The following is a 20,542-nucleotide window of genomic DNA, read 5'->3' as shown; positions in this document are numbered from 1 at the left end:
AAATCACTGCTTCCTTTGGAAAAATTATGAATGAAGAGGGGGTGTGATTGAGGCTTTTTAAATTATATGGAGTATAGGGTAGGCTGCAAGAAACATTCCCCGTAACAGAGATAAATAAAACTAGATGGAGATTTATGGTGAGGGGGAAGAGATTTAGAGGGAATCTGAGGAAGATCTTTTTCACCCAGACAGCCGTGAGTTAGATGAGCACAAAAATCACAGGCCCAGAGGGCTATGAACCAAGTGCTTGGTGCGGATTGATATGGAAGGGTTTCCACTAGACCAAGGTTTGATCCTGATTACGGGTGCTGTCTGTATGGAGTTTGTACGTTCTCCCTGTGACTATGTGGGTTTTCTCCGGGTGCTCTGGTTTCCTCCAACACTCCAAAGACGTACAGGTTTATAGATTAATTGGCTTCAGTAAATTGTAAAATTGTTCCTAGTATCTCGTGTTAGTGTATGGGGTGATCGCTGGTTGGCGCCGACTGAGCCGAAGGGCCTGTTTCCTCACCCTATCTTTGAAGTCTAAAAATCTAAAGTTGCCTTCAGCAGTGGCAAGGGGTTTAGAGCTCATAAATGTGTCTACACCAGCGGTAACAAGTACAGCTCTTCTCAGACCTGCTTACTTCCAAGTCACAAAGTGACCAAGAAGATGTGGCTGGGGGTGGGAGCATGGTGAGATGGGTGGTTCTGTCCATTGAAGTGTGTGAGTGATCATGACACAGGCATGACGCACCCGCACTGGGACATAGAGACCGAGGGGAGCTCATCTGAAGAAGATGGTGTTGGGGGAAAAAATTTAAGTTTTCTAGAGAGAGGAGACTCAGAAGTTTGGTCAGTGGTTGTATACTAAAGGGAATGACAGAAAATTCAGCACAGTTGATTAAAGAGCTGCAGCATGAAAAAACACTTTAAAAAGGAGGTGCTCTGAGAAGAGATGGCAGGGTGTGAGTTGGGAACAAAATGAGGGAAATGTGTTCTCAATATTAAAGGGCCATTTTTGTAAACCACTGCTTTGGTGAACCTGCAGATTGTGTACCAGCAGGTCCTGCAGCACAACGCCAGTGAAACACTTGGCTTGAAGGTGGTTATGGATGGAGCATCTGGAGAGGCCAGTGGTTTTAGTTTTGATGATTTAATCTGCATTTTTTGCTTTATATTCTAGATAACGGGGTGCAGTGAAGGCCATGATCTTATTAATGATCAAAACTGACCTCCTCTAGCTTCTACACTTTATATGATGCAATGCAGACCATGACAATGAAAGATATTGGCTGGTGAATATGGAATGTTCTGCTGGAATGGTGCAGCCATTTGTGGTCTCCAGCCAGTCCTGGTAGTGGACTGGCTCTCACTGCTGCACTACCTAACTGGTGTGTTTGGAGTTCTGAGTGGTCCCGAGCCACTTGGCATTGGACCAGGTGACTTTGGCATACATGGACTTATCATCAAAGACCTCATCAGGGAGGTAGTAGGTGGAGGCAGCCTCATTTTTATACGTAATGCTCTTAACAGGCTTTGCTTTCAGAAGATGGTACTCATAATATGCCAGGCTTGCTCGAACAGTGGAACTCGTTCACCCGCCCTCTCAGCCTCAGAATCACCCCTGTTGATAGATGCCACAAACTATCATCTGTTGCGTTTGGGAGGTAATTGACGTGCTTTTCTGGCTGAGGTTTCACCTGTTACTCCTTCAGCCCACATGGTCAGGCAAACTGCGATAGGATTTTCTGCCGTAACAAGGCTCCAAAGATACATACAATGTACATACGTGGAAATGAGAGTGGCCATTCTCCATCCATGAGTGCTTCCCCACGGGGAGGGGGTCCCTTCTCCAAATGTCCATTTGGCCATCATTGCACCGTGCCAATGATCAACATCAGGAAAGTGAGTAGATCGTATGGTGCATTCGTTCCCGGACAGTCACTGCTGCCTCTTGAGAATCATCCCATCCCTGAGGATAGAGTTTGGAAATCACAGTTCCCAATATACCAGCTGGGCAGTAACATCTCTTTGGGGGCCTATACTACAATTTCAACAAGGTGACCATCCTCTTTTTGTTTCTCATTTCCACCGGTATAGATCATAGTATGTCAGGCTACAGAACTGTGTCTCGGACATGGTGGTGAGCAATACTGGGGCCCCACAGGCGATGGTCCTCTCTCCCTTCCTGTTCACCATCTACACCTCCAATTTCAGAACTTGGACTCCTGCTATCTGCAGATGTTTGCGGATAACTCTACAGTTGTGGGTTGCTTCAGTGAGGAGAGGGACTTTGAGTGGTGTGGGCTGAATCACCTGCACATCAACACCGACAAGACTAAGGAGTTAGTGGTGGACTTTAGGAGGAGAGGAACATTCCTGTCCCCTGTTCCCATCAAGGTTGTGTGTGTGTGTGTGTAGTTTACCACAGAGTACAAATACCTTGGAGTTTACCTGGACAGTAAACTGGACTGGTCCAGAAACGCTGAGGCCCTGTACAAGAAGGGACAGTCAGCTGTACTTTCGGAGGAGGCTCCACTCTTTCAACGTCTGCAATAAGATGCTGCAGATGTTCTATCAATTGGTGGTGGCCAGTGCCATCTTCTTCACTGTCATGTGCTGGGGCAGCAGGGTGAAGGCTGCGGACGGCAACAGAATGAACAAGCTCATCAGGAAGGCTGGTCCGTCCTGTGGGTTGAGTTGGATTCACTGGAGGGGAGGATGCTCCTCAAACAGCTCACCCCCTCCATGACACCCAAGGAGCACCTTCAGCAACAGACTGGTTCCACCAAGATGCAGCACAGAGCGCCACAGGAGATCCTTTTTCTCTGTGGCTATCAAACCGTACAACTCATCCCTTCTGTCGTGGGGTAGACTAGCAGTGACTCTGGCAGTGTGTCCTGTTTTAAACAACTTGCCATGCACATCTCCTTTAAACTTTTCCCCTTCATGACCAATGCTCTCTAGTCCAGGGGTTCCTGACCTTTTTTGTCCTGTTTACCCCTGGCAACTTTAATAGCACAGAACAATGTTATTTCACTTATTTATGAACAACTAATGATGACCAGATACCAGTATACCAGAACCAAACACAGTCAGACGATGAGAAAAACTATGTACAAATCCGGAATCAACAAATGTACCCCCTAGGTAGGCGAAATCTGCCCCAGGTTGGGAACCCTTGCTCTAGTCTTTGACATTTCCACCCTGCAAAAAAAGATCCTGTCTATCTATGCCTCTTATGTACTTCTATCACGTCTCCCCTCAACCTTCGGCGTTCCAGAGCAAACTATCCAAGTCTGGCCAACCTCTCATTATACCTAATACCCAGGCAAGATCCAGGCAACTTTCTGATAAAACTCTTCTGCACCCGATCCAGAGCCTCCACTTCCCTCTACTGGAAATGACGAGAACTGCACGCAATACTCCAAATGAAGTCTAACTAAAGTCCTATAGGTCTGCATCGTGATTTCCTGACACACTCAATGCCCTGACCAAGGAAGGCAAGCATACTATACACCTTCTTAACCACTCTATTTGTGCCACCACTTTCAGGGAATTGGACCCCAAGATCCTTCGGTATCTTAATGCTGTTAAGGGTCTTGCCATTAATGGTATATTTTCCCTTTACATTTGAGCTCCCAAAATGCAATACCTCACACTTGGTGGGATTCAACTCTATCTGCCATTTCTCTGCCCATTTAACAATATATAACCATATAACAATTACAGCACGGAAACAGGCCATCTCAGCCCTACAAGTCCATGCCGAACAATTATTTTCCCTTAGTCCTACCTGCCTGCACTCATACCATAACCCTCCATTCCCTTCTCATCCATCTGCCTATCCAATTTATTTTTAAATGATACCAACGAACCTGCCTCCACCACTTCCACTGGAAGCTCATTCCACACCGCTACCACTCTCTGAATAAAGAAGTTCCCCCTCATGTTACCCCTAAACTTCTGTCCCTTAATTCTGAAGTCATGTCCTCTTGTTTGAATCTTCCCTATTCTCAAAGGGAAAAGCTTGTCCACATCAACTCTGTCTATCCCTCTCATCATTTTAAAGACCTCTATCAAGTCCCCCCCTTAACCTTCTGCGCTCCAGAGAATAAAGACCTAACCTATTCAACCTTTCTCTGTAACTTAGTTGTTGAAACCCAGGCAACATTCTAGTAAATCTCCTCTGTACTCTCTCTATTTTGTTGACATCCTTCCTATAATTGGGCGACCAAAATTGTACACCATACTCCAGATTTGGTCTCACCAATGCCTTGTACAATTTTAACATTACATCCCAGCTTCTATACTCAATGGTCTGATTTATAAAGGCTAGCACACCAAAAGCTTTCTTTACCACCCTATCTATATGAGATTCCACCTTCAAGGAACTATGCACGGTTATTCCCAGATCCCTCTGTTCAACTGTATTCTTCAATTCCCTACCATTTACCATGTACGTCCTATTTTGATTTGTCCTGCCAAGGTGTAGCACCTCACATTTATCAGCATTAAACTCCATCTGCCATCTTTCAGCCCATTCTTCCAAATGGCCTAAATCACTCTGTAGACTTTGGAAATCCTCTTCATTATCTACAACACCCCCTATCTTGGTATCATCTGCATACTTACTAATCCAATTTACCACACCTTCATCCAGATCATTGATGTACATGACAAACAACAAAGGATCCAACACAGATCCCTGAGGCACCCCACTAGTCACCTGCCTCCAACCCGACAAACAGCCATCCACCATTACCCTCTGGCGTCTCCCATTCAGCCACTGTTGAATCCATCTTGCTATTCCTGCATTTATACCCAACAGTTGAACCTTCTTAACCAACCTTCCATGAGGAACCTTGTCAAAGGCTTTACTAAAGTCCATATAGACAACATCCACTGCTTTACCCTCGTCAATTTCCCTAGTAACCTCTTCTAAAGGTAATTAATAGTAATTGTCTAGTAATTAATATTCCGCTGTATAATTTCATAGCTTTACTCACAGTCTGCAACTCCAACACTCTCAGATTAATCTGCAAATTTACTAACCAACCTGTTTCATTTATATCCAAGCCATTTATATATAACAAAATTAACAGAGGTCTCAGCATTGGTCCCTATGGAACTTAACTGGTCTCAGACATCCAGCCTGAATATTGCACCTCCACTACAATCCTTTGTCTTCTGTGAGTACGCCAGCCATGAATCCATACAACCAAGTCACTGTCAATCCCATGTGTATTAATCGTCTGGATCAGCCTAACATGGGAGACTTTATCAAATGCCTTCATCAAATCCACTCATTTAACATCCATCACCCTACCCTCATTGATCACCGTCACCTCCTCAAAAAACTCAATCAAGTTAGTAAGACATGTCCTGTCATGTACAAAGTCATGATGACTGTCCCTAATTAGCCCACTCACTACGAATTGGAAGTAAATCCTATCCTGGAGAATCCTCTCCAATCTTCTGGGGGGGCTCACCGGCCTAGAATCCCTGAAATCCAAAAACTTCCTTTGTTAAGCATTAGCTATTCTCCAGCTCTCGGGGACCTCGCCCACAGCTAGAGGAGATGCAAAGATCTTCGCCAAGGCTGCTACAATCTCCTCTCTTGCCTCTCTTAATAACCTGGGATTGATCCCATCAGGCCCTGGGGATTTATCCACTTTAATGGTTTTCAGGAATCCCAACATCACCTCTTTCTTGATTTCAAACTGCTCTTGCATATTAGTATTCTAAGAAATTGATTTGTTCTAATGATGAGGAATTGTAATGATATGGATTGATTGGAGAACTTGGAATTTCTGTTCTTGGAACAGTTAGCAGAAGAACACTTGGGCACTGCCACTGTTCAAAAGCTTCATAAATATATGCAAGTGTTACTAATACTGCTATTAGCTATCAATGCATCTTATAGTGAAAGTACTCCCACAGTGCTGGCAGTGCTATTAGTTAAAGAATTCCAGAAAATTGACCTGGAAAAAACACATTCCGGTTGGGATGATGTACAATGTGCAGACGGATGTGATGGAATCCTGGATACAGCACAGAAACAGGCCTTCAGCCACCGAATCTGCACTCATCATCCTCTTCTCAGACTTTCCACTCACCTACACACTACAGGCAATTTACAGTGTCCAATGCTACCTTCATGTTTCGACGAATGCAATCAACCCGGCGTGCACAATCAAATAAGATCAAATAGAACAGTGGCCAATTAACCAATGCATCTTTAGGATGCGGGAGGAAACTGGAGCACGGAAGAAATCTCCACAGTCTAGTTTATCCTCATATGAGCCTCATTAGGAGGAAGCATTTTAGGCCAAGTAACAATAATCTGTATTAGTTTTTAAATAGTTATGGAAAGAGATACGACTGGTCCACATATTAAAGGTCTAAATTGGAACAAACTTATTTTTGATGGAATTAGACAGGAGCTTGCACACATAGATACAAAGTGTTGGAGTTACTCATCGGGTCAGGCAGCATCTCTGGTAAGGATGGGTGACGTTTCAGGTTAGATGAGCACCAGGCCATTATCTCTCAGATCATCTCTGATTTTATCACTTCCAGCTGTCTGCCCAGCCCTGCATGACCTGGTTTTACCTTCTCCCCAAAATCCATAAGCAGACTGCCCTGGCCGACCCTATTTCCATATACCCCTATTCCATCCTATCCCCCCTGGTCCAATCCCTTCTCACCCATGTCCAAGCCACCTCACACACCCTTCGACAATTTAATGACTTTCAGTTTCCAGGCCCTCCCCGTTCCCTCATCTTTACTATGGATATTCAGAAAAAAAAGATAAGGGTTCCGTCCCATCCTTTTCTCCAGAGATGCTGCCTGGTCTGCTGAGTTACTCCAGCACTTGTGTCTATCTTTGGTATAAATCAGCATTCTGCAGTTGCATTTGCAAACGTTGATTAGTATAGGCTGTTAGCAGGCAAAGGGACGAAGTGAGATAGGGAGAGGTCAGGGCTAACCAGTTCCAGTTGCTATGAAGGGCAAGGCTAACAGGAGGAGGGAACTTTGGCTGATGAGTGATATTGAATGTCTGGTTGGAAAAAGGAAGCATGTGTCAGGCATAGGCAGCTGGGATGAAGCAAATCCCTTGAGGTGTGAAAAGGATATGGGATTACAGTACATTTAAGGAAATCAGGAGGGCAAAATGGGGTCATGAGATACTCTTGGCAGATGTGACCAAGGAGAACCTAAGATTCACTAAGTATATTAAGAGCAAAGAATAAATAGGGAAATAATAGACTCCCCCCCCCCCATTAAAGATCGTGTGGGTGCTACATGTGGCTACTACAATGTGTGTGGCACTACAGGAAATGGATGAGGTCAAATGAATATTTCTCTGTAATTACCAGGGAGAAAGTCTCGTGAATTAGGCAATTAGAGAAAGAGAGTGGTGGTGTCTCAAAACGTTTCGATGTTACAAAAGAGAATGTGCTGGCAATGATGAAATGCATAAAAGTGGATATATCCACAGGGCCTGGCCAAGCGTATCCTAGGACACTGGGATGAAATTGCTTAGTCCCTGGCAGAGGCCTTTATATCTTAGACATTGGTGCGGTACCAGACTAGAGGGTGGCTCATGTTGTACCTTTATTTATGAAAGGCAGCAAGGACAAACCATGATGGAACTACAGGTGGTGAGTCGGTGGTGGAAAGTTAGTGGTATGGATTCTGAAGGACAGTTGTCTATCTTCATTTGGGAAGGCAAGGATGGATTAGGAACAGTCAGCATGGCTTGTGTGTGAGAAATCATGCCTCACGTACATGATTGAGTTTTTTGAAGAGGAGGCCAAGAGTATTGATGAGGGCAAGGCAGTAGACTTGTCTACATGGACTTTAGCAAGGTTTTTGATGAAGTCCCGCATGGTAAGCTGGCTAAGAAGGTTAGAATAAATTGGCATCAGGGTGAGCTTAGGCAGTTGGATACAAAATGCTAGAGTAACTCAGTGGGTCAGGCAGCATCTCTGGTGATAATGGATTGGTGACGTTTCAAGTCGGAACTCTTCTTCAGACCTTTTTCAATTGGATATAAAATTGTCTTGGTGGTAGGAGGTTGTAGGAGGGTGGTGGTAGATGGTTGTTTTTTCAGTAGTGTGCTGCAGGGATCAGCGCTAGATTCCTTGTTGTTTCTCATCTACATTAATGACTCGGATAAGAAAGTAGGTGACGTGATTGTGGCATATTGGACAGTGAAGAAGGTTATCTTGGACTACAACAGGACTTAGTTCAAATGGGGAAGTGGGCCAAAGAATGGCAGATGGAATTTAACTCAGGCAACTGCGTAGTGTAAAGTGCTGTATTTTGGGAAGATAACGCACTGTGACTGGCAGGACCTGAGCGAGTGTTGTACAACAGACAGACACTTGGAGCTTCAAATACATAGTTGCCTGAAATTGACAATGTGGGTAAACAAGATGGTGAAGAAGATGCGTGGCACTCTTGCCTTCCTTCATCAGATGGGGCACTGAGTACAAGAGTTGGGACTTCATGTTGCAGCTGCATATGTTGGAGAGACTGTGTGCAGTTCTGATGCCACACTCTAGGAAGGACGTGATTAAGCTAGAGAGGGTGCAGGAAAGATTCCCAAGGATGTTGCCAAGACTAGTGGGCTTGAGGTACCAGGAGAGAGTTATAAAACTGGGACTATTTACCCTGTAGTGAAGGAAGCTGAGGGGTGACCTTACAGACTCCAGGTAGATAAAATAATAACATTATGACTATAAGAGTAGTCTAATACCTGAGGGCACAGGTTTAAGGTGCGAGGGAAAGGATTCAAAGGGGGCCTGAGGCAAATTTTTCAACTGAGGGTGATGGGTATGTGGAACGAGCTGCCAGAGGAAGTGGTAGAGGCAGGTACAGCTACAAGTTTAAAAGACATTTAGATAGATACATAGATGGAAAAAGTTTGGAATGATAGAGGTCAAATGCAAGTAAATGGGACTTCTCAGGAAGACAGTTGCTGGTGTGGAAGTTGTGCGATAGGTTCTGTGTGATTCTATGACTCAGTTTGAGAACAATCGTGTAAAAAATCTGACTAGGAATAACCTACTCCTGGTAGGAACAGACATCAATCTGAGAGTGACGAACCCTGTATGTTAAATAGGTACCAATCACATATGGTATGGAGCCAGCCCTGTGCGTTGGATAGGTATGTGTAGGAATGAACTGCAGATGCTGGTTTACACCGAAGATAGACACAAAATGCTGGAGAAATTCAGCGGGACAGGCAGCATCTCTGGAGAGAAGGAAGATAGGCAGTTAGCATGCATAAGGACCCTTTTCTCTGACTGTGTGATTCAATCAGTTTGTGGAAGTAATTAATGTCCTGAAGTGACTGATTCCACAAGAACCGACCGAGAATGACCCCAAATAAATACCAGCCCGGATTCAATAACATGACAGACAGATATCGTGGTGCAGGAGTTAGTTTGCTTTTAGTGCATTAGTTGGAAGATGATGGTTTCTGGTCGAGTATGTCCATGATCCTTGTCATTCACCTGCAGATCCCTTATGGCTTTCCAGTGCCATCCAGTGATCAGTAAAGTGCATTTCCAAAGCCAGCCTCTGGCTGTGGCACAAAGACGGGTGCAGCTGACTCTATGCTCTATCTTGCCACTGCCCGCTAGACCATCACCTGCTTCTGTGGGCCCCTGTGCAGTCTGGCAACAACATGGGGAAAATAGACCAATCATCTAATGAGTTATATCAAAGCATAGCAAATTGCATCTCTGAATCCCACATAAAAAAATAATTTGAAAGCATCTCTCAGCACTGTAAGGCCGTTGCATTGATAATTGTAGTTGGTGCTCTTTGTATCTTCCCTGTGAGTTGACCCCTTCCCCCACCCACCCCTGGCATTGCTTCCCTGGCTGAGTGAGATGGGTCCCTCGAGGTCAGTCTCACAGTCATTCCTGCATGTCCCAGATTTCTGACAGGAGGGGGGGCAATTTTTTATCCTGCAGCCGTAGTGCAAAAACTTGCTCCGAATGGACGCTGCTCAGAGTGCGCAGGCAGACCAGTTTCATCAACATCCGTGGGAACATCAGGCGGTCCTGCAAGAGACAGATGGCGTTGGTTGAGAATGTGAGCTCACTCTCACGGCAAGGTTAGTATTAGACTGCGGCAAGAGGTGAATGTTAGCCGGGAAGAATGAGTCCAACCCAACCACTACAAATGGATTTACTTGCCAATAGCACTGTACCAGTGAGAAATGTAACACTTGCTCCTCTCACTAGGACAAGGCATAGGACCAGGACATCATCCTCCCTCAAATACTCCCCAATTAAGGTTGACTTGGGCCCATGGGGATGAAACGGTGAAGCAGAGGAAACCAAGACATTCACTATTGAGACCAGGACCGCAGTGTCCAGCAACTCCTTGGAGCAGTGGCAATTTGTTGAGCAAAGGGCAATGGGAATGAGAGTAACATCTCACAGGAAGAACATTGCTGATGCCACGGGAATGGTGTGGATAGTTAGCTTCATTATACAGGACATCTTTAAAGACAACCCTCTAGTAGTGGAGAAGAGTAAAATGTTCTCAAACACACACGTGGTGATATTTGCCAATAATCTTTGACAAGATAAGGAAAGACCAGGTCGATGATTTCAGCAATGTAAAGAGAGGATTTATAAGACCTTCAGTTGGAGTACATTACATGGTAGCACTGGAGAGGGTGCAGAGGAGATTCACCAGCATGTTGCTGGGGATGGAGTGATTCCGTTATGAGGAGAGAAACTAGATCTGTTCTCCCTGGAGTGGTGGAGGTTCAGGGGGACATACTGAGATATGTAAAATTATACATAGGGTAGATTGCAGGAAACTTTCACCCATTGCACCCATTTAGTGTAGATTAAACTAGAGGACATAGATTTAGTAAACATTCAGAGATTTCGACAGGATGTGAGGGGGATCTTTCTCACCCTGTGTGCACCATGGGACACTCTGCCAGAAAGATTGGTGGAAGCAGAGTCACTAAGAGCATTGAGGAGTCTAGATGAGCACTTAAATCACCCAGGCATAGAGGGCTGTGGACCTAATTCTGGGAGTTAAGATTCATTCAGAGGTCACTGGTCAGTGTGGATATGGTTGGCTAAATGGCCTATTTCCACCTTGTATGACTCGATGTCTCGATCATAATTAAATCCAGAAAATTAATCTCCACAGAAAACAGAAATAAATTCATAAGAATGTGGAGAGGGAGGACGAGAAGGCATAAGAGGCATGAGCACATCATCTGTGTACAGGTGAACAAAAGTTTATCAAGAGGAATGCAGGTTAAAACTGAGTGTGAATGGCTGGGACTATTTTGGGCTATGATCTACTAAGTAACCAACCTGCATTATAGTGTGTTCGCATATACTGATAGATACAAGGAATGGAGGTTGGGGCACCACAGGTGGGTCAATGCTGAGAAACTGCGTAGACTCGGTCTGTGTTACGTTATGAAAGAAGACAGGAAAAAAAAACCGAGGTTGAGGAGTTGGTGGGAGAGGCGATGTTGGCACATTCTGGGAGTTGAGGCAGCAGCACCACAATGTGGGTGGGCCCAGTGTAATTGAGGCATTCTGCTGTAAGGAAGCCCTGGACAATGCTCTGACTCGTGTGTGAATTGGGATATGCAGAATTGTCTGCCAAATTCTGCAGTCCGATGTTATATTATTGTTAGTCATCTGATGACGTTGAAATGAAAGCACTGAGATTGAATCACACGGTGAAGGCACCCCCCCCAACACTCACATCCGGTCTGTTTATCTGTGTGTAGGAGCGGAGAGCCTCAACGTAAGGCTGCCGTAGCCTTTCCACTAGTTCATGGTCATTAACGTTCGGGCGGTCTGGTGAAATTAACAAGAAGATTCCGTCTGGTTAGCTCAGTACATCACCACAAGTTGCCAGCTGATTCCAGCGGGAAATGTATATGCTCATTGTCTGGCATATATTACAGAACAACTAGCAACAGTATATGCTATACCCTCCACAGGTTATGAAAACCTCCAGAGCCTTTTGGAACCAGTATCTTGCCTGTTGTCTCGTATATTTTTGCCCAAATCATAAAACCAATATATATCTCTCAATGTACACCACAAAAAGTAGCTGGTCAGTTTAAGTGTACAATAAGGACTCGTTTTTTTTTCAAATTAGAGAACTAAATATATTTCAGAGAATTACACTGGCTGCACAGTGCTTGGATGGAGGTAAGGACATCCCAGAGCTGGTGGGTCAGTGTCGAGCACCGTGGGGCATTTGCTGAGATCATGAACAAATATACATTTATGCCCCTTTCCTCTATACCCTTTCTTCTAATGGTTCTCCCTGCCTCATGAATGAAATTTGAAAAAATGTATTTCTACGGTAGAAATAGAGCGAATGATGATGTACTTCTACAATGCAATTAACATTAAGTTTATTATTGTCATGTGTAACGAGGTACAGTGAAAAGATGCTGTCCAAACAGTCCAAGTCAAACTCAAGTACAATAGATAGAGCAAAGGGGAAGATACAGAGTTCAGAATATAGTTCTCAGCTTTGTAGCGCATCAATTCCATAGACAAAATGTAAAGTTCTCAGTGAAGTAGTGGTGAATCAAACAGCACCCCAGCCTAGCTTATGGAAGGATCGTGCAGAGCCTGATAGCTGAGGGGGAAAAGTTGTCCCTGACTCTGGTGGTGTGTCCTTTCAAGGTTCTCTGCCTTCTGCCAGATGGGAGCAGGGAGAAGACGGAATGATTGGGTGGGTTAAGCTGATTATGTTGGTTGCTTTTCCAAGGCAGCATGGAGTATAGTTGGAGTATAGTTGGACTGGGCGACATCTACAACTCTGCAATTTCTTACGGTCTTGGGCAGAGCCGTTACCAAACCAAGCTGTCATGCAACCCGACAGTATGGCTTCTATGTAGGTATGTTACAAAACCTACCTGAATCGTGGCTGAGCATCTGCCCTACCCCGTGTGTGTGATTTTGGCGCTGTTTAGAGGGGGCGGGTTTAAAACGCGATTTTTACTAGGCTGTTCCAATCGAAAATGTTCAGCCTAGTAAATCATTAACGGAAAATCGCTGAAAGACCCCGTCGCAAAAGGTATTATTAGTTTTTATGGCCTTGTATAATATTTATAGTAGTTTAAAAATCACTCTCTCACTCCGCAACCTCTCGCAGCCCCAGGGTTTTATAAAGCAAACAATTAAAGGTATGTACCTTATTTTTACATTAAATGGGGCTTCTTAAGAACCCTGTATATAAAGTTTTCTATAGCGAGTAGTTCATTTTGGGCTCTTTATATCCCGCAGTATTTTTCTGGGCACTTGAGGGCACAAATCCAGCGCAATGTGAACGTTCTAAACCAGCGCGTTCACAGGAACCCACTAGAAAGCCGATTTAAATTGACTTTAATTTACAGCAAATGAACACTAAATTCCTTCCATTTGGCCTATAAATTGATGTAAATGAGATTTAAAAATCATGTTTTATTGTGAATTATTTGTGAATATTATTTGGACACTTGGGCTATTTAAAAATGTTAATCATTTATTAAGAAATGGATAGATGTTTAGATCTAGTGATTGAAGTTTGAAATTAGCTACAATTGGGTAACTAACTAATTATATGCTTTAATTTCAGGTCATCCAAGTAAGATTATTTTATATTTGTTTCAGAATGCTTCAATCTATGATAACTGAAAATTTAATTCAGTTCTCTTAATTTTTAAGAAGGTTATGGGCTTTTGACTGTCCACGATCATAGCTTTTTTGTTATGTCCATAGAAAATCAATAGGGAACAAGATGCTAATTTCCGAGTATGAAAATGGCCATAACTTTTTTTATTACTTGAGATATGAAAGTGAATTAGGTGTCAAATTAAACTTATTGTTATGCTTTATATGATGGGATAAATTGCAGACTTGATTTTTTAAATCTCAAAATTTTGTAACATTACTATTCTATGGAGCATTTGTAGAATCACTGGAGATGCTGAATCTCCTCAGTCTCTTGAGGAAGTGGGGGCATTAATGGGCCTTCTCAGCTGTCACATCAATGTGGTTGGTCACAACTGATCTTTACGAGACATTTTAGACTCCGCTACTTTAGGAAAAAGACTGCGACCATCCACCCTATCTGTGCCCTTATGCTTTCTTGAACCTCTAGAAGGTGACCACTCAGCCTCCTTCACTCCGTGGAAAAAGGTCTCAATCTGTCCAGCCTCTCCTTATAACTCAAGCTCTCCTCTTCTGGTAACATCCACACAAATCGTTTGTTTCTTGATGACATTTGCCAATTGGAACTCCAGATGTATCACTGTTGCCTCGTTGACCCATTGTATTACCTCATCAAACAATGCTATCAAGCTTAACATATTTGACCATTAACTAATCCATGGCAACTTCCTTTAAACAAGCCCGGATGCCCAAGTGAATGCTAATTATCGGTTCTATAGTCTTCCCCACATTCAAGATTAAACTGATTGCCGTTGAGTTACTGGGTTTATTCTTGCACATCTTTTTGAATAAAGTGTAACATCATTTGCCAATTCTTGGGCATCAGCCTAGAATCTATAAATGTTTAGAAGATTAAGGGCAGGAACTTTAATTAGTACTGTTCCCTCCCTTGCTGTTTAGCCACTTTAGGTGTAGCTAGCTTTTCTCGAGCTAGCTCAGCTTTGTGCTATCCAGAAACTCCTCCACATTTGTCTTTGCTGAGACTCCAGCAGCATCCACTTTGATAAAGATTGGTGAAAACATTCTCATATTGTTCCTCAGCAAAACTAATATTAGACACAATATATTTAATTTACCATACACCTCCTTTACCACTCTATATATTTGTGATGCCACTTTCTGGAAGCAGTGGATGAACCACAAGATCTATCAGTACATCACAGCTGTTAAGGGTCTTGCTAATAACTACATACTTTATTTTACATGAGACATCCCTTCTCACACTTGCTTGGAATAAATTCCACCTGCCATTTCTCTGCCCATATCTATATTCTGCTGCATGCTCTGACAGCCTTCCCCACTACCTGCAACACCACAAACTTTGCAAACTGTAAGTTTACCATCCAATCCTTCTCTATTTATGAGCAGGTTATTTATGCCCTGTCATTGGCGCGTTATTCATCGACCTATCAGTTGTGGATTTTTCAGGTTTTTTTTCTTCTCCCTTCTTAAACGAATGAACAACACTGACTACTTTCCAGGGACATCAACTGTGCCTAGAGGTCTCCATTGGGACATCTCCTCTCTTGCCTCTCTCAATAAACCATCAGGGCCCAAAGAATGAATCACCTTCATGCCATCTCTGGGTGCCCGCTCTACCACCCACCAAATGGAGCTCAGGGCCTGGCAGACATTGACGCGGAGACAACAACCTGGCTACACAACACCCACTTGAGATCTAACTATTCCTTTGGTTTATGTTTCATTCGCAAGAAGAAGATGTCTTTTGAGAGACCCAACATCAATCACCTCCTTGTTGATTTGAAATTGCCCTAACATATTAGTATCCTCCACATTGATCCGACTGTCCTTCACGTATTTCCCCATGCAAAATACTTGTCTAGTACCTCACCTACATCCTCTAACCAAGCACTAATTCCATCCTGTATTCTTGAGTGGTTCAACATTCTCCCTATTTACCCTCTTATTTGAAATGTACATAGAAAAGGTCATAGCATTTTCTTTAATCTGATTTATAGTGACATTTCATAACCCTTTTCATTCTCATTGCCTACTTCAGTTCTCTCCTGCTTGCTTTAAATTCCTCAAAGGTTTTTCTGATTTCATATTATTTATATAAAGACATTGAGTTTTACTGCTTAGAAACAAGGTCTTTCTGCCCAAATAATCCATGCTGACAAAGAAACCATTTGCACATGTTTGGCTCATATCCCTCCAAACCTTTCCTATCCGTGCATCTGTCCAAATGCATTGTCAATCATCTTATTGTACCTGCTTCGACCACACCACCTGGCAGATCGTAACATCCTTTGTGTACAAATGTTTCCTCTCAGATTCTTCTTAAATCTTTTCCCTCCCACCTTAAACCAATGCCTTGTTTGTCTCCCCAACTTGTTCTTGTTTCCCCAAACATTAGAAAATACTAAGTGTATTTACCCTATCTATGTCTCTGGTGATTTTATACAGTTCTCTAAGATCATATCTCTCTCTTTCCGTTGTTACTGACTGGCACATCCTCACCAGCTCTCAGAAATCCCTGCCGCGTAACTACTAGATAAAAAGCACAGAGTCCATCACAATTCTGCGATGGCAACATGCGGAGGTGGGTACAGCAGAAAGAACACACAAGATTCAAACAAACTCAGCGGCTCTGCAAGTATCACCTGTCCCAACTGCGACAAACTCTGCAGATCACCTCAGTATCACGGACCAGGAGTGGACACGGGTCATATTTAAAGCCAAGGGCTAGCTGAGGCAGAAAAGATGACTATTTCTTAAAATGCAAGAGGTCTGTGATATGCCTGGCAAGAGGCAAATCTTAGATGAAGGGTTCAAGCAAAGGGGGAGGGACAGGGGAAGCACAAAAGACTTCAGATGATGGAAACTGGAGCAAAGATAAGGAGAGTTGCTGGAGAAATTCAACGGGTCAGGCAGCATCTCTGGAGGGAAAAGGACATTCGATGTTTCAGATCCTTCACCTGAACAGGAACAAACAAAGGCCCATATTGATTAATTTTTGTCTTTCACTGTCGGCATTGAATAATCATTGAATTCTCAAGGGAAAGATTCATTGATATCATAGCTATAGTGACAATGAAACACCAGTAAAGGGGTCTGATAGTCAGGTTCAGACTGGAAGACGGCATACCTGCTGAAAAGAGATTGATGGCTATTAGAAGAGCATATTCAGCATCATCCAAATGTAGGTCATTCATACATTTTGAGAACTCAAAGATGGGATTGATAAATTCAAACTGTAGTCCTGCAGAGAGAAAGACACAGAAATAATAACTCATTTAAAATAGGATCTTGGTCCTCTCTGTATTCAAAGGCTTTTCGGCGACAGAATCTTTCAGGTGCCTTCAGGTACCTGCTCCAGGCACCTGCTCCAGGCACCTGCTCCAGGCAGTCTAGTCCCAAGAAGCATGCAGGAGAGCAGGGAACACTATAGCCCAGTGGACCATGAATTTTGCATCAGATTTGTGACTTTGATCCACAGACACCTTTTCCTCATTCAATCAATGGTGGTGTTAAATTCCATCATTGATATGCGCCTTTAGCTAGAGCTGGCTTCTGAGAGATGGGAAGTGGTCCATTTTCCAGGGTCTGCTATGAATCGTTACTATCGAGGGCAGCATTGTGCATCAGGGGTGCGTGGCGGTTTGTCTTGTTGTGTTGAGTGTAAGACCCACAACCTCACACGCTTCACTGAACAAGTCAACAATATACAGTCATCCCGATATTAACATTGGGATTTTTTTGGTTCTGGAGGGCAATTGCTGTAGATTGAATACTTTCATGGCAGTTCTAAGATTAGCTCCGTTCCTGTACAGCATTTGTTGGCAGTTGTGCTGCGATACTGCGATATGTGTTGGTGAAATGATGCAAGCGTATCTAACAAATGGTTTGTCGCTGAGATGCAAAGGAGAATTTTCATCAGGGCACTCTTTAGATGACTGCATCCTGATGGATACACTGATCCTCAAGTCACTGTTGACAAAGGTTCTACAACATGCCATCTCATTCAGAAAGATCCAAGTATCTGTGCAGCATCAGTACTAATGATAATTCCTAGGACAGGAAGTTTGGCTCTAGGATCAGTAAAGCCAGCTAGATCTTCAGCCCACTCTGAAAACAAAGTGGACTCAATCAATGTAGCATCTGGCTCTTCAACACACTGTCCTTCAATGCAATGGTACTAATATCCTTAATTGTTATCAGATGTACACCCTCCATAGAGAATCATAGCTCACAGAAACAAGCCATTCAGCCCACCATACCCATAATGAGCAATCTGGGTGAATCCCATCTCCCAGAACTTGCCTATGGACTTCAATACCTGGGCATTTCTAGTACTCATCTAAACATGCCTTAATTGCCTTTAGCAATTCTGCCTACACTACTCTCTCCGGCAGTGTGTTCCAGATATTCACCGCTCCCCTGGTCAAAAAGATCTCCTTGCCCTCTGCCCAAAACCCACATCCACTAGATTTCAGATCCTCCCGCCAATCACTGGCTGGACTGAATGATCAACTGTGATGTTTTAAGTTTTAGGTTAAGATTAAGGTTTTAATCAACATTAAATAAATATTTAGGAAGGATCTGCAAATGCTGAATTACATTGAAGATAGACACAAAATACTGGAGTAACTCAGCGGGACAGGCAGCATCTCTGGTTACAAGGAATGGGTGATGTTTCTGGTTGAGACCCTTCTTCAGACTGAGAGTCAGGGGAAAGGGAAACCTGAGATATAGACAGTGATGTAGAGAGATATAGAACAATGGATGAAAGATATGCAAAAAAAGTAACGTTGATAAAAGAAACAGCTTTAATACAATTTAAAGTCTTACATAGATTACACTACTCTAAAATAAAACTAAATAGAATCTTCCCACAAACCTCTCCTATTTGTGATAAATGTCTACATCTAGATGCTAATTTAACACATACGTTTGCAAATTGTATAAAAATTAAAAATTTCTGGTCTGATATTTTTGAAATAATTTCAGAAGTTATTAATACAAAACTGGATCCAAACTCAAAATTAATAATACTTGGAATCTCAGAGCAAAGTTTAACACTCACAACAAGCCAAAGAAATTTCCTCGATTACAGTATAATAACTGGGAAAAAATTAATATTAAAATTTTGGAAAGGCCCTACGACCCCCACAATTAAAATGTGGATTGTGGAAATGTCGGAGACCCTATATTTAGAAAGAATTAGACTTGTCTTAATGGACAAGCAAGAACTTTTTGATAAAATGTGGGCTCCATTCATTAATTATCTGACGGGATAGATTGGCCCAGCACGAAAACCCAACTGAAACTTAAACTCAGGATTAGATGAAAAGTCATACTTTATAATCTATGAACCTATCTCCAATGACGTATTATAAGTAATCCATTCCACCTTTTTTGTTTTTTTTTTGATATTTGTAACTCTTTTTTCTCTCTTTCTCTCTTTTTCTATATAAAAAAAACCCACTAGAAGCAGAAATAATCGACAATTGAAAATTTTAATAATGTATGACTGATATATATGAAAAGTTTTTTTACTATAATTTATAATATGTCTACTAATAAAAACTAAAAAAAATAAAAATAAATAAAAAGATAAAGGAAAGGCCATTGTTAGCTGTTTGCTTGGTGAGAACAAGAAGCTGGTGTGACTTGGGTGGGGGAGGGATGGAGAGAGAGAGGGAATGCAGGGGTTACTTGAAGTTAGAGCCTTCAATTGGCCTTTCAGGGGAAGGGTCTCAACCCAAACCGGCACCCATTCCTTGTATCCAGAGATGCTGCCTGTCCCGCTGAGTTACTCCAGCATTTTGTGTCTATCTTTAAAGAAATGTTGATGAAAACACCATTCAGTGGAACCAGGTTGTTCAATTAGAAATCCATCATCTCCCAGAAACACATCCTGCACGGGGAGCGCTGGCAAACAGAGGAGTTAATATGCCAGAGTAAAACATAGATCAATCACTTCAAAATTAACCTGGACCATTCATTCTCCAGTGAGAAAACATCAGTCTCACCGACCCTGTGCATATGACTGACAGCAGGGCCCATCAGCAATCCTTGCCAACAGTTCCAGGGAAGATTGACAGAAATCTCACTACGTCACAGAGAAGAGTGCCTATCAGTGTCAAACTTTCCACTTACTGATTTCCCCATGAGCACATTGCATTGCGATTCAGACATCAGATTAGATTGGTGTCAACATTGTTGTTGTCATGACAGAGTGGGACAAGCAGCGAGGAAGAATCACACACCTGCCCTGGCGAAGTCTTCTCGGCTATAGCTGAAATCCTTCAGAAAGGTTATGGACTCTATCGCAGGGTTATACCTTCGTGAGGTTTCCAGCAACATTATCTTAACAAGAGAAAAAAAAAATTACACAGACATCAGAGGTTAAAAACATTAATGCAGGACAAAAATAAGAAGATTGGTTTAACTTTGGCAGCAAATAAATTATTGTAATCCATTCTAAGAAACAACGCAAATATTTACTCTGGTGAGGAACTGATTAACCAATGATTAACCTATTGGCTTATTAACCAATTAGCCGATTAATAAGCGAAGTGCATCTCATTGGGGTGATTTTTTTTCAATCAGAGCTACGAAGGAGAGTCAACAATAGGGATAGACACAAAAAGCTGGAGTACCTCAGCAGGTCAACAAAGCGGATGTGTTTGATGTAATTAATATGCATAGATAATCACAAGGCTTTTGACAGGGTCCCAGTAGACAGTGAAGGCAATGGCATTCCAAAGGAAGGCGGGAGCTGTAATTTGCTCACAATTACAAACAAGAGGTGTAGGGAGGAACTTCAATGTTGGTTCAACCCGAAGATAGACACA

General features: G+C 42.8%; 1 protein-coding gene across 2 annotated transcripts in view; it reads right to left on the bottom strand.

Annotated features, from left to right (window-relative positions):
• Window positions 1-7,297: 7,297 nt before the first annotated feature.
• LOC129705911 (oxysterols receptor LXR-alpha-like) overlaps window positions 7,298-20,542 on the bottom strand; it is a 64,564-nt gene continuing 51,319 nt past the window's right edge. For both annotated transcript variants that reach the window (XM_055649832.1, XM_055649833.1), the window contains exons 7-10: window positions 19,955-20,054; window positions 16,831-16,944; window positions 11,752-11,846; window positions 7,298-10,064 (exon numbers count right to left, since the gene is read on the bottom strand). In XM_055649832.1, coding sequence (XP_055505807.1) covers window positions 9,918-10,064; window positions 11,752-11,846; window positions 16,831-16,944; window positions 19,955-20,054 — 456 coding nt within the window. In that variant the 3' untranslated portion in view covers window positions 7,298-9,917. The remainder of the gene's footprint in view (window positions 10,065-11,751; window positions 11,847-16,830; window positions 16,945-19,954; window positions 20,055-20,542) is intronic.

The sequence above is a fragment of the Leucoraja erinacea genome, chromosome 18 (genome assembly GCF_028641065.1).
Source record: "Leucoraja erinacea ecotype New England chromosome 18, Leri_hhj_1, whole genome shotgun sequence".
NCBI classification, from domain to species: domain Eukaryota; kingdom Metazoa; phylum Chordata; class Chondrichthyes; order Rajiformes; family Rajidae; genus Leucoraja; species Leucoraja erinaceus.
This window is presented reverse-complemented; position numbering and strand designations above follow the sequence as displayed.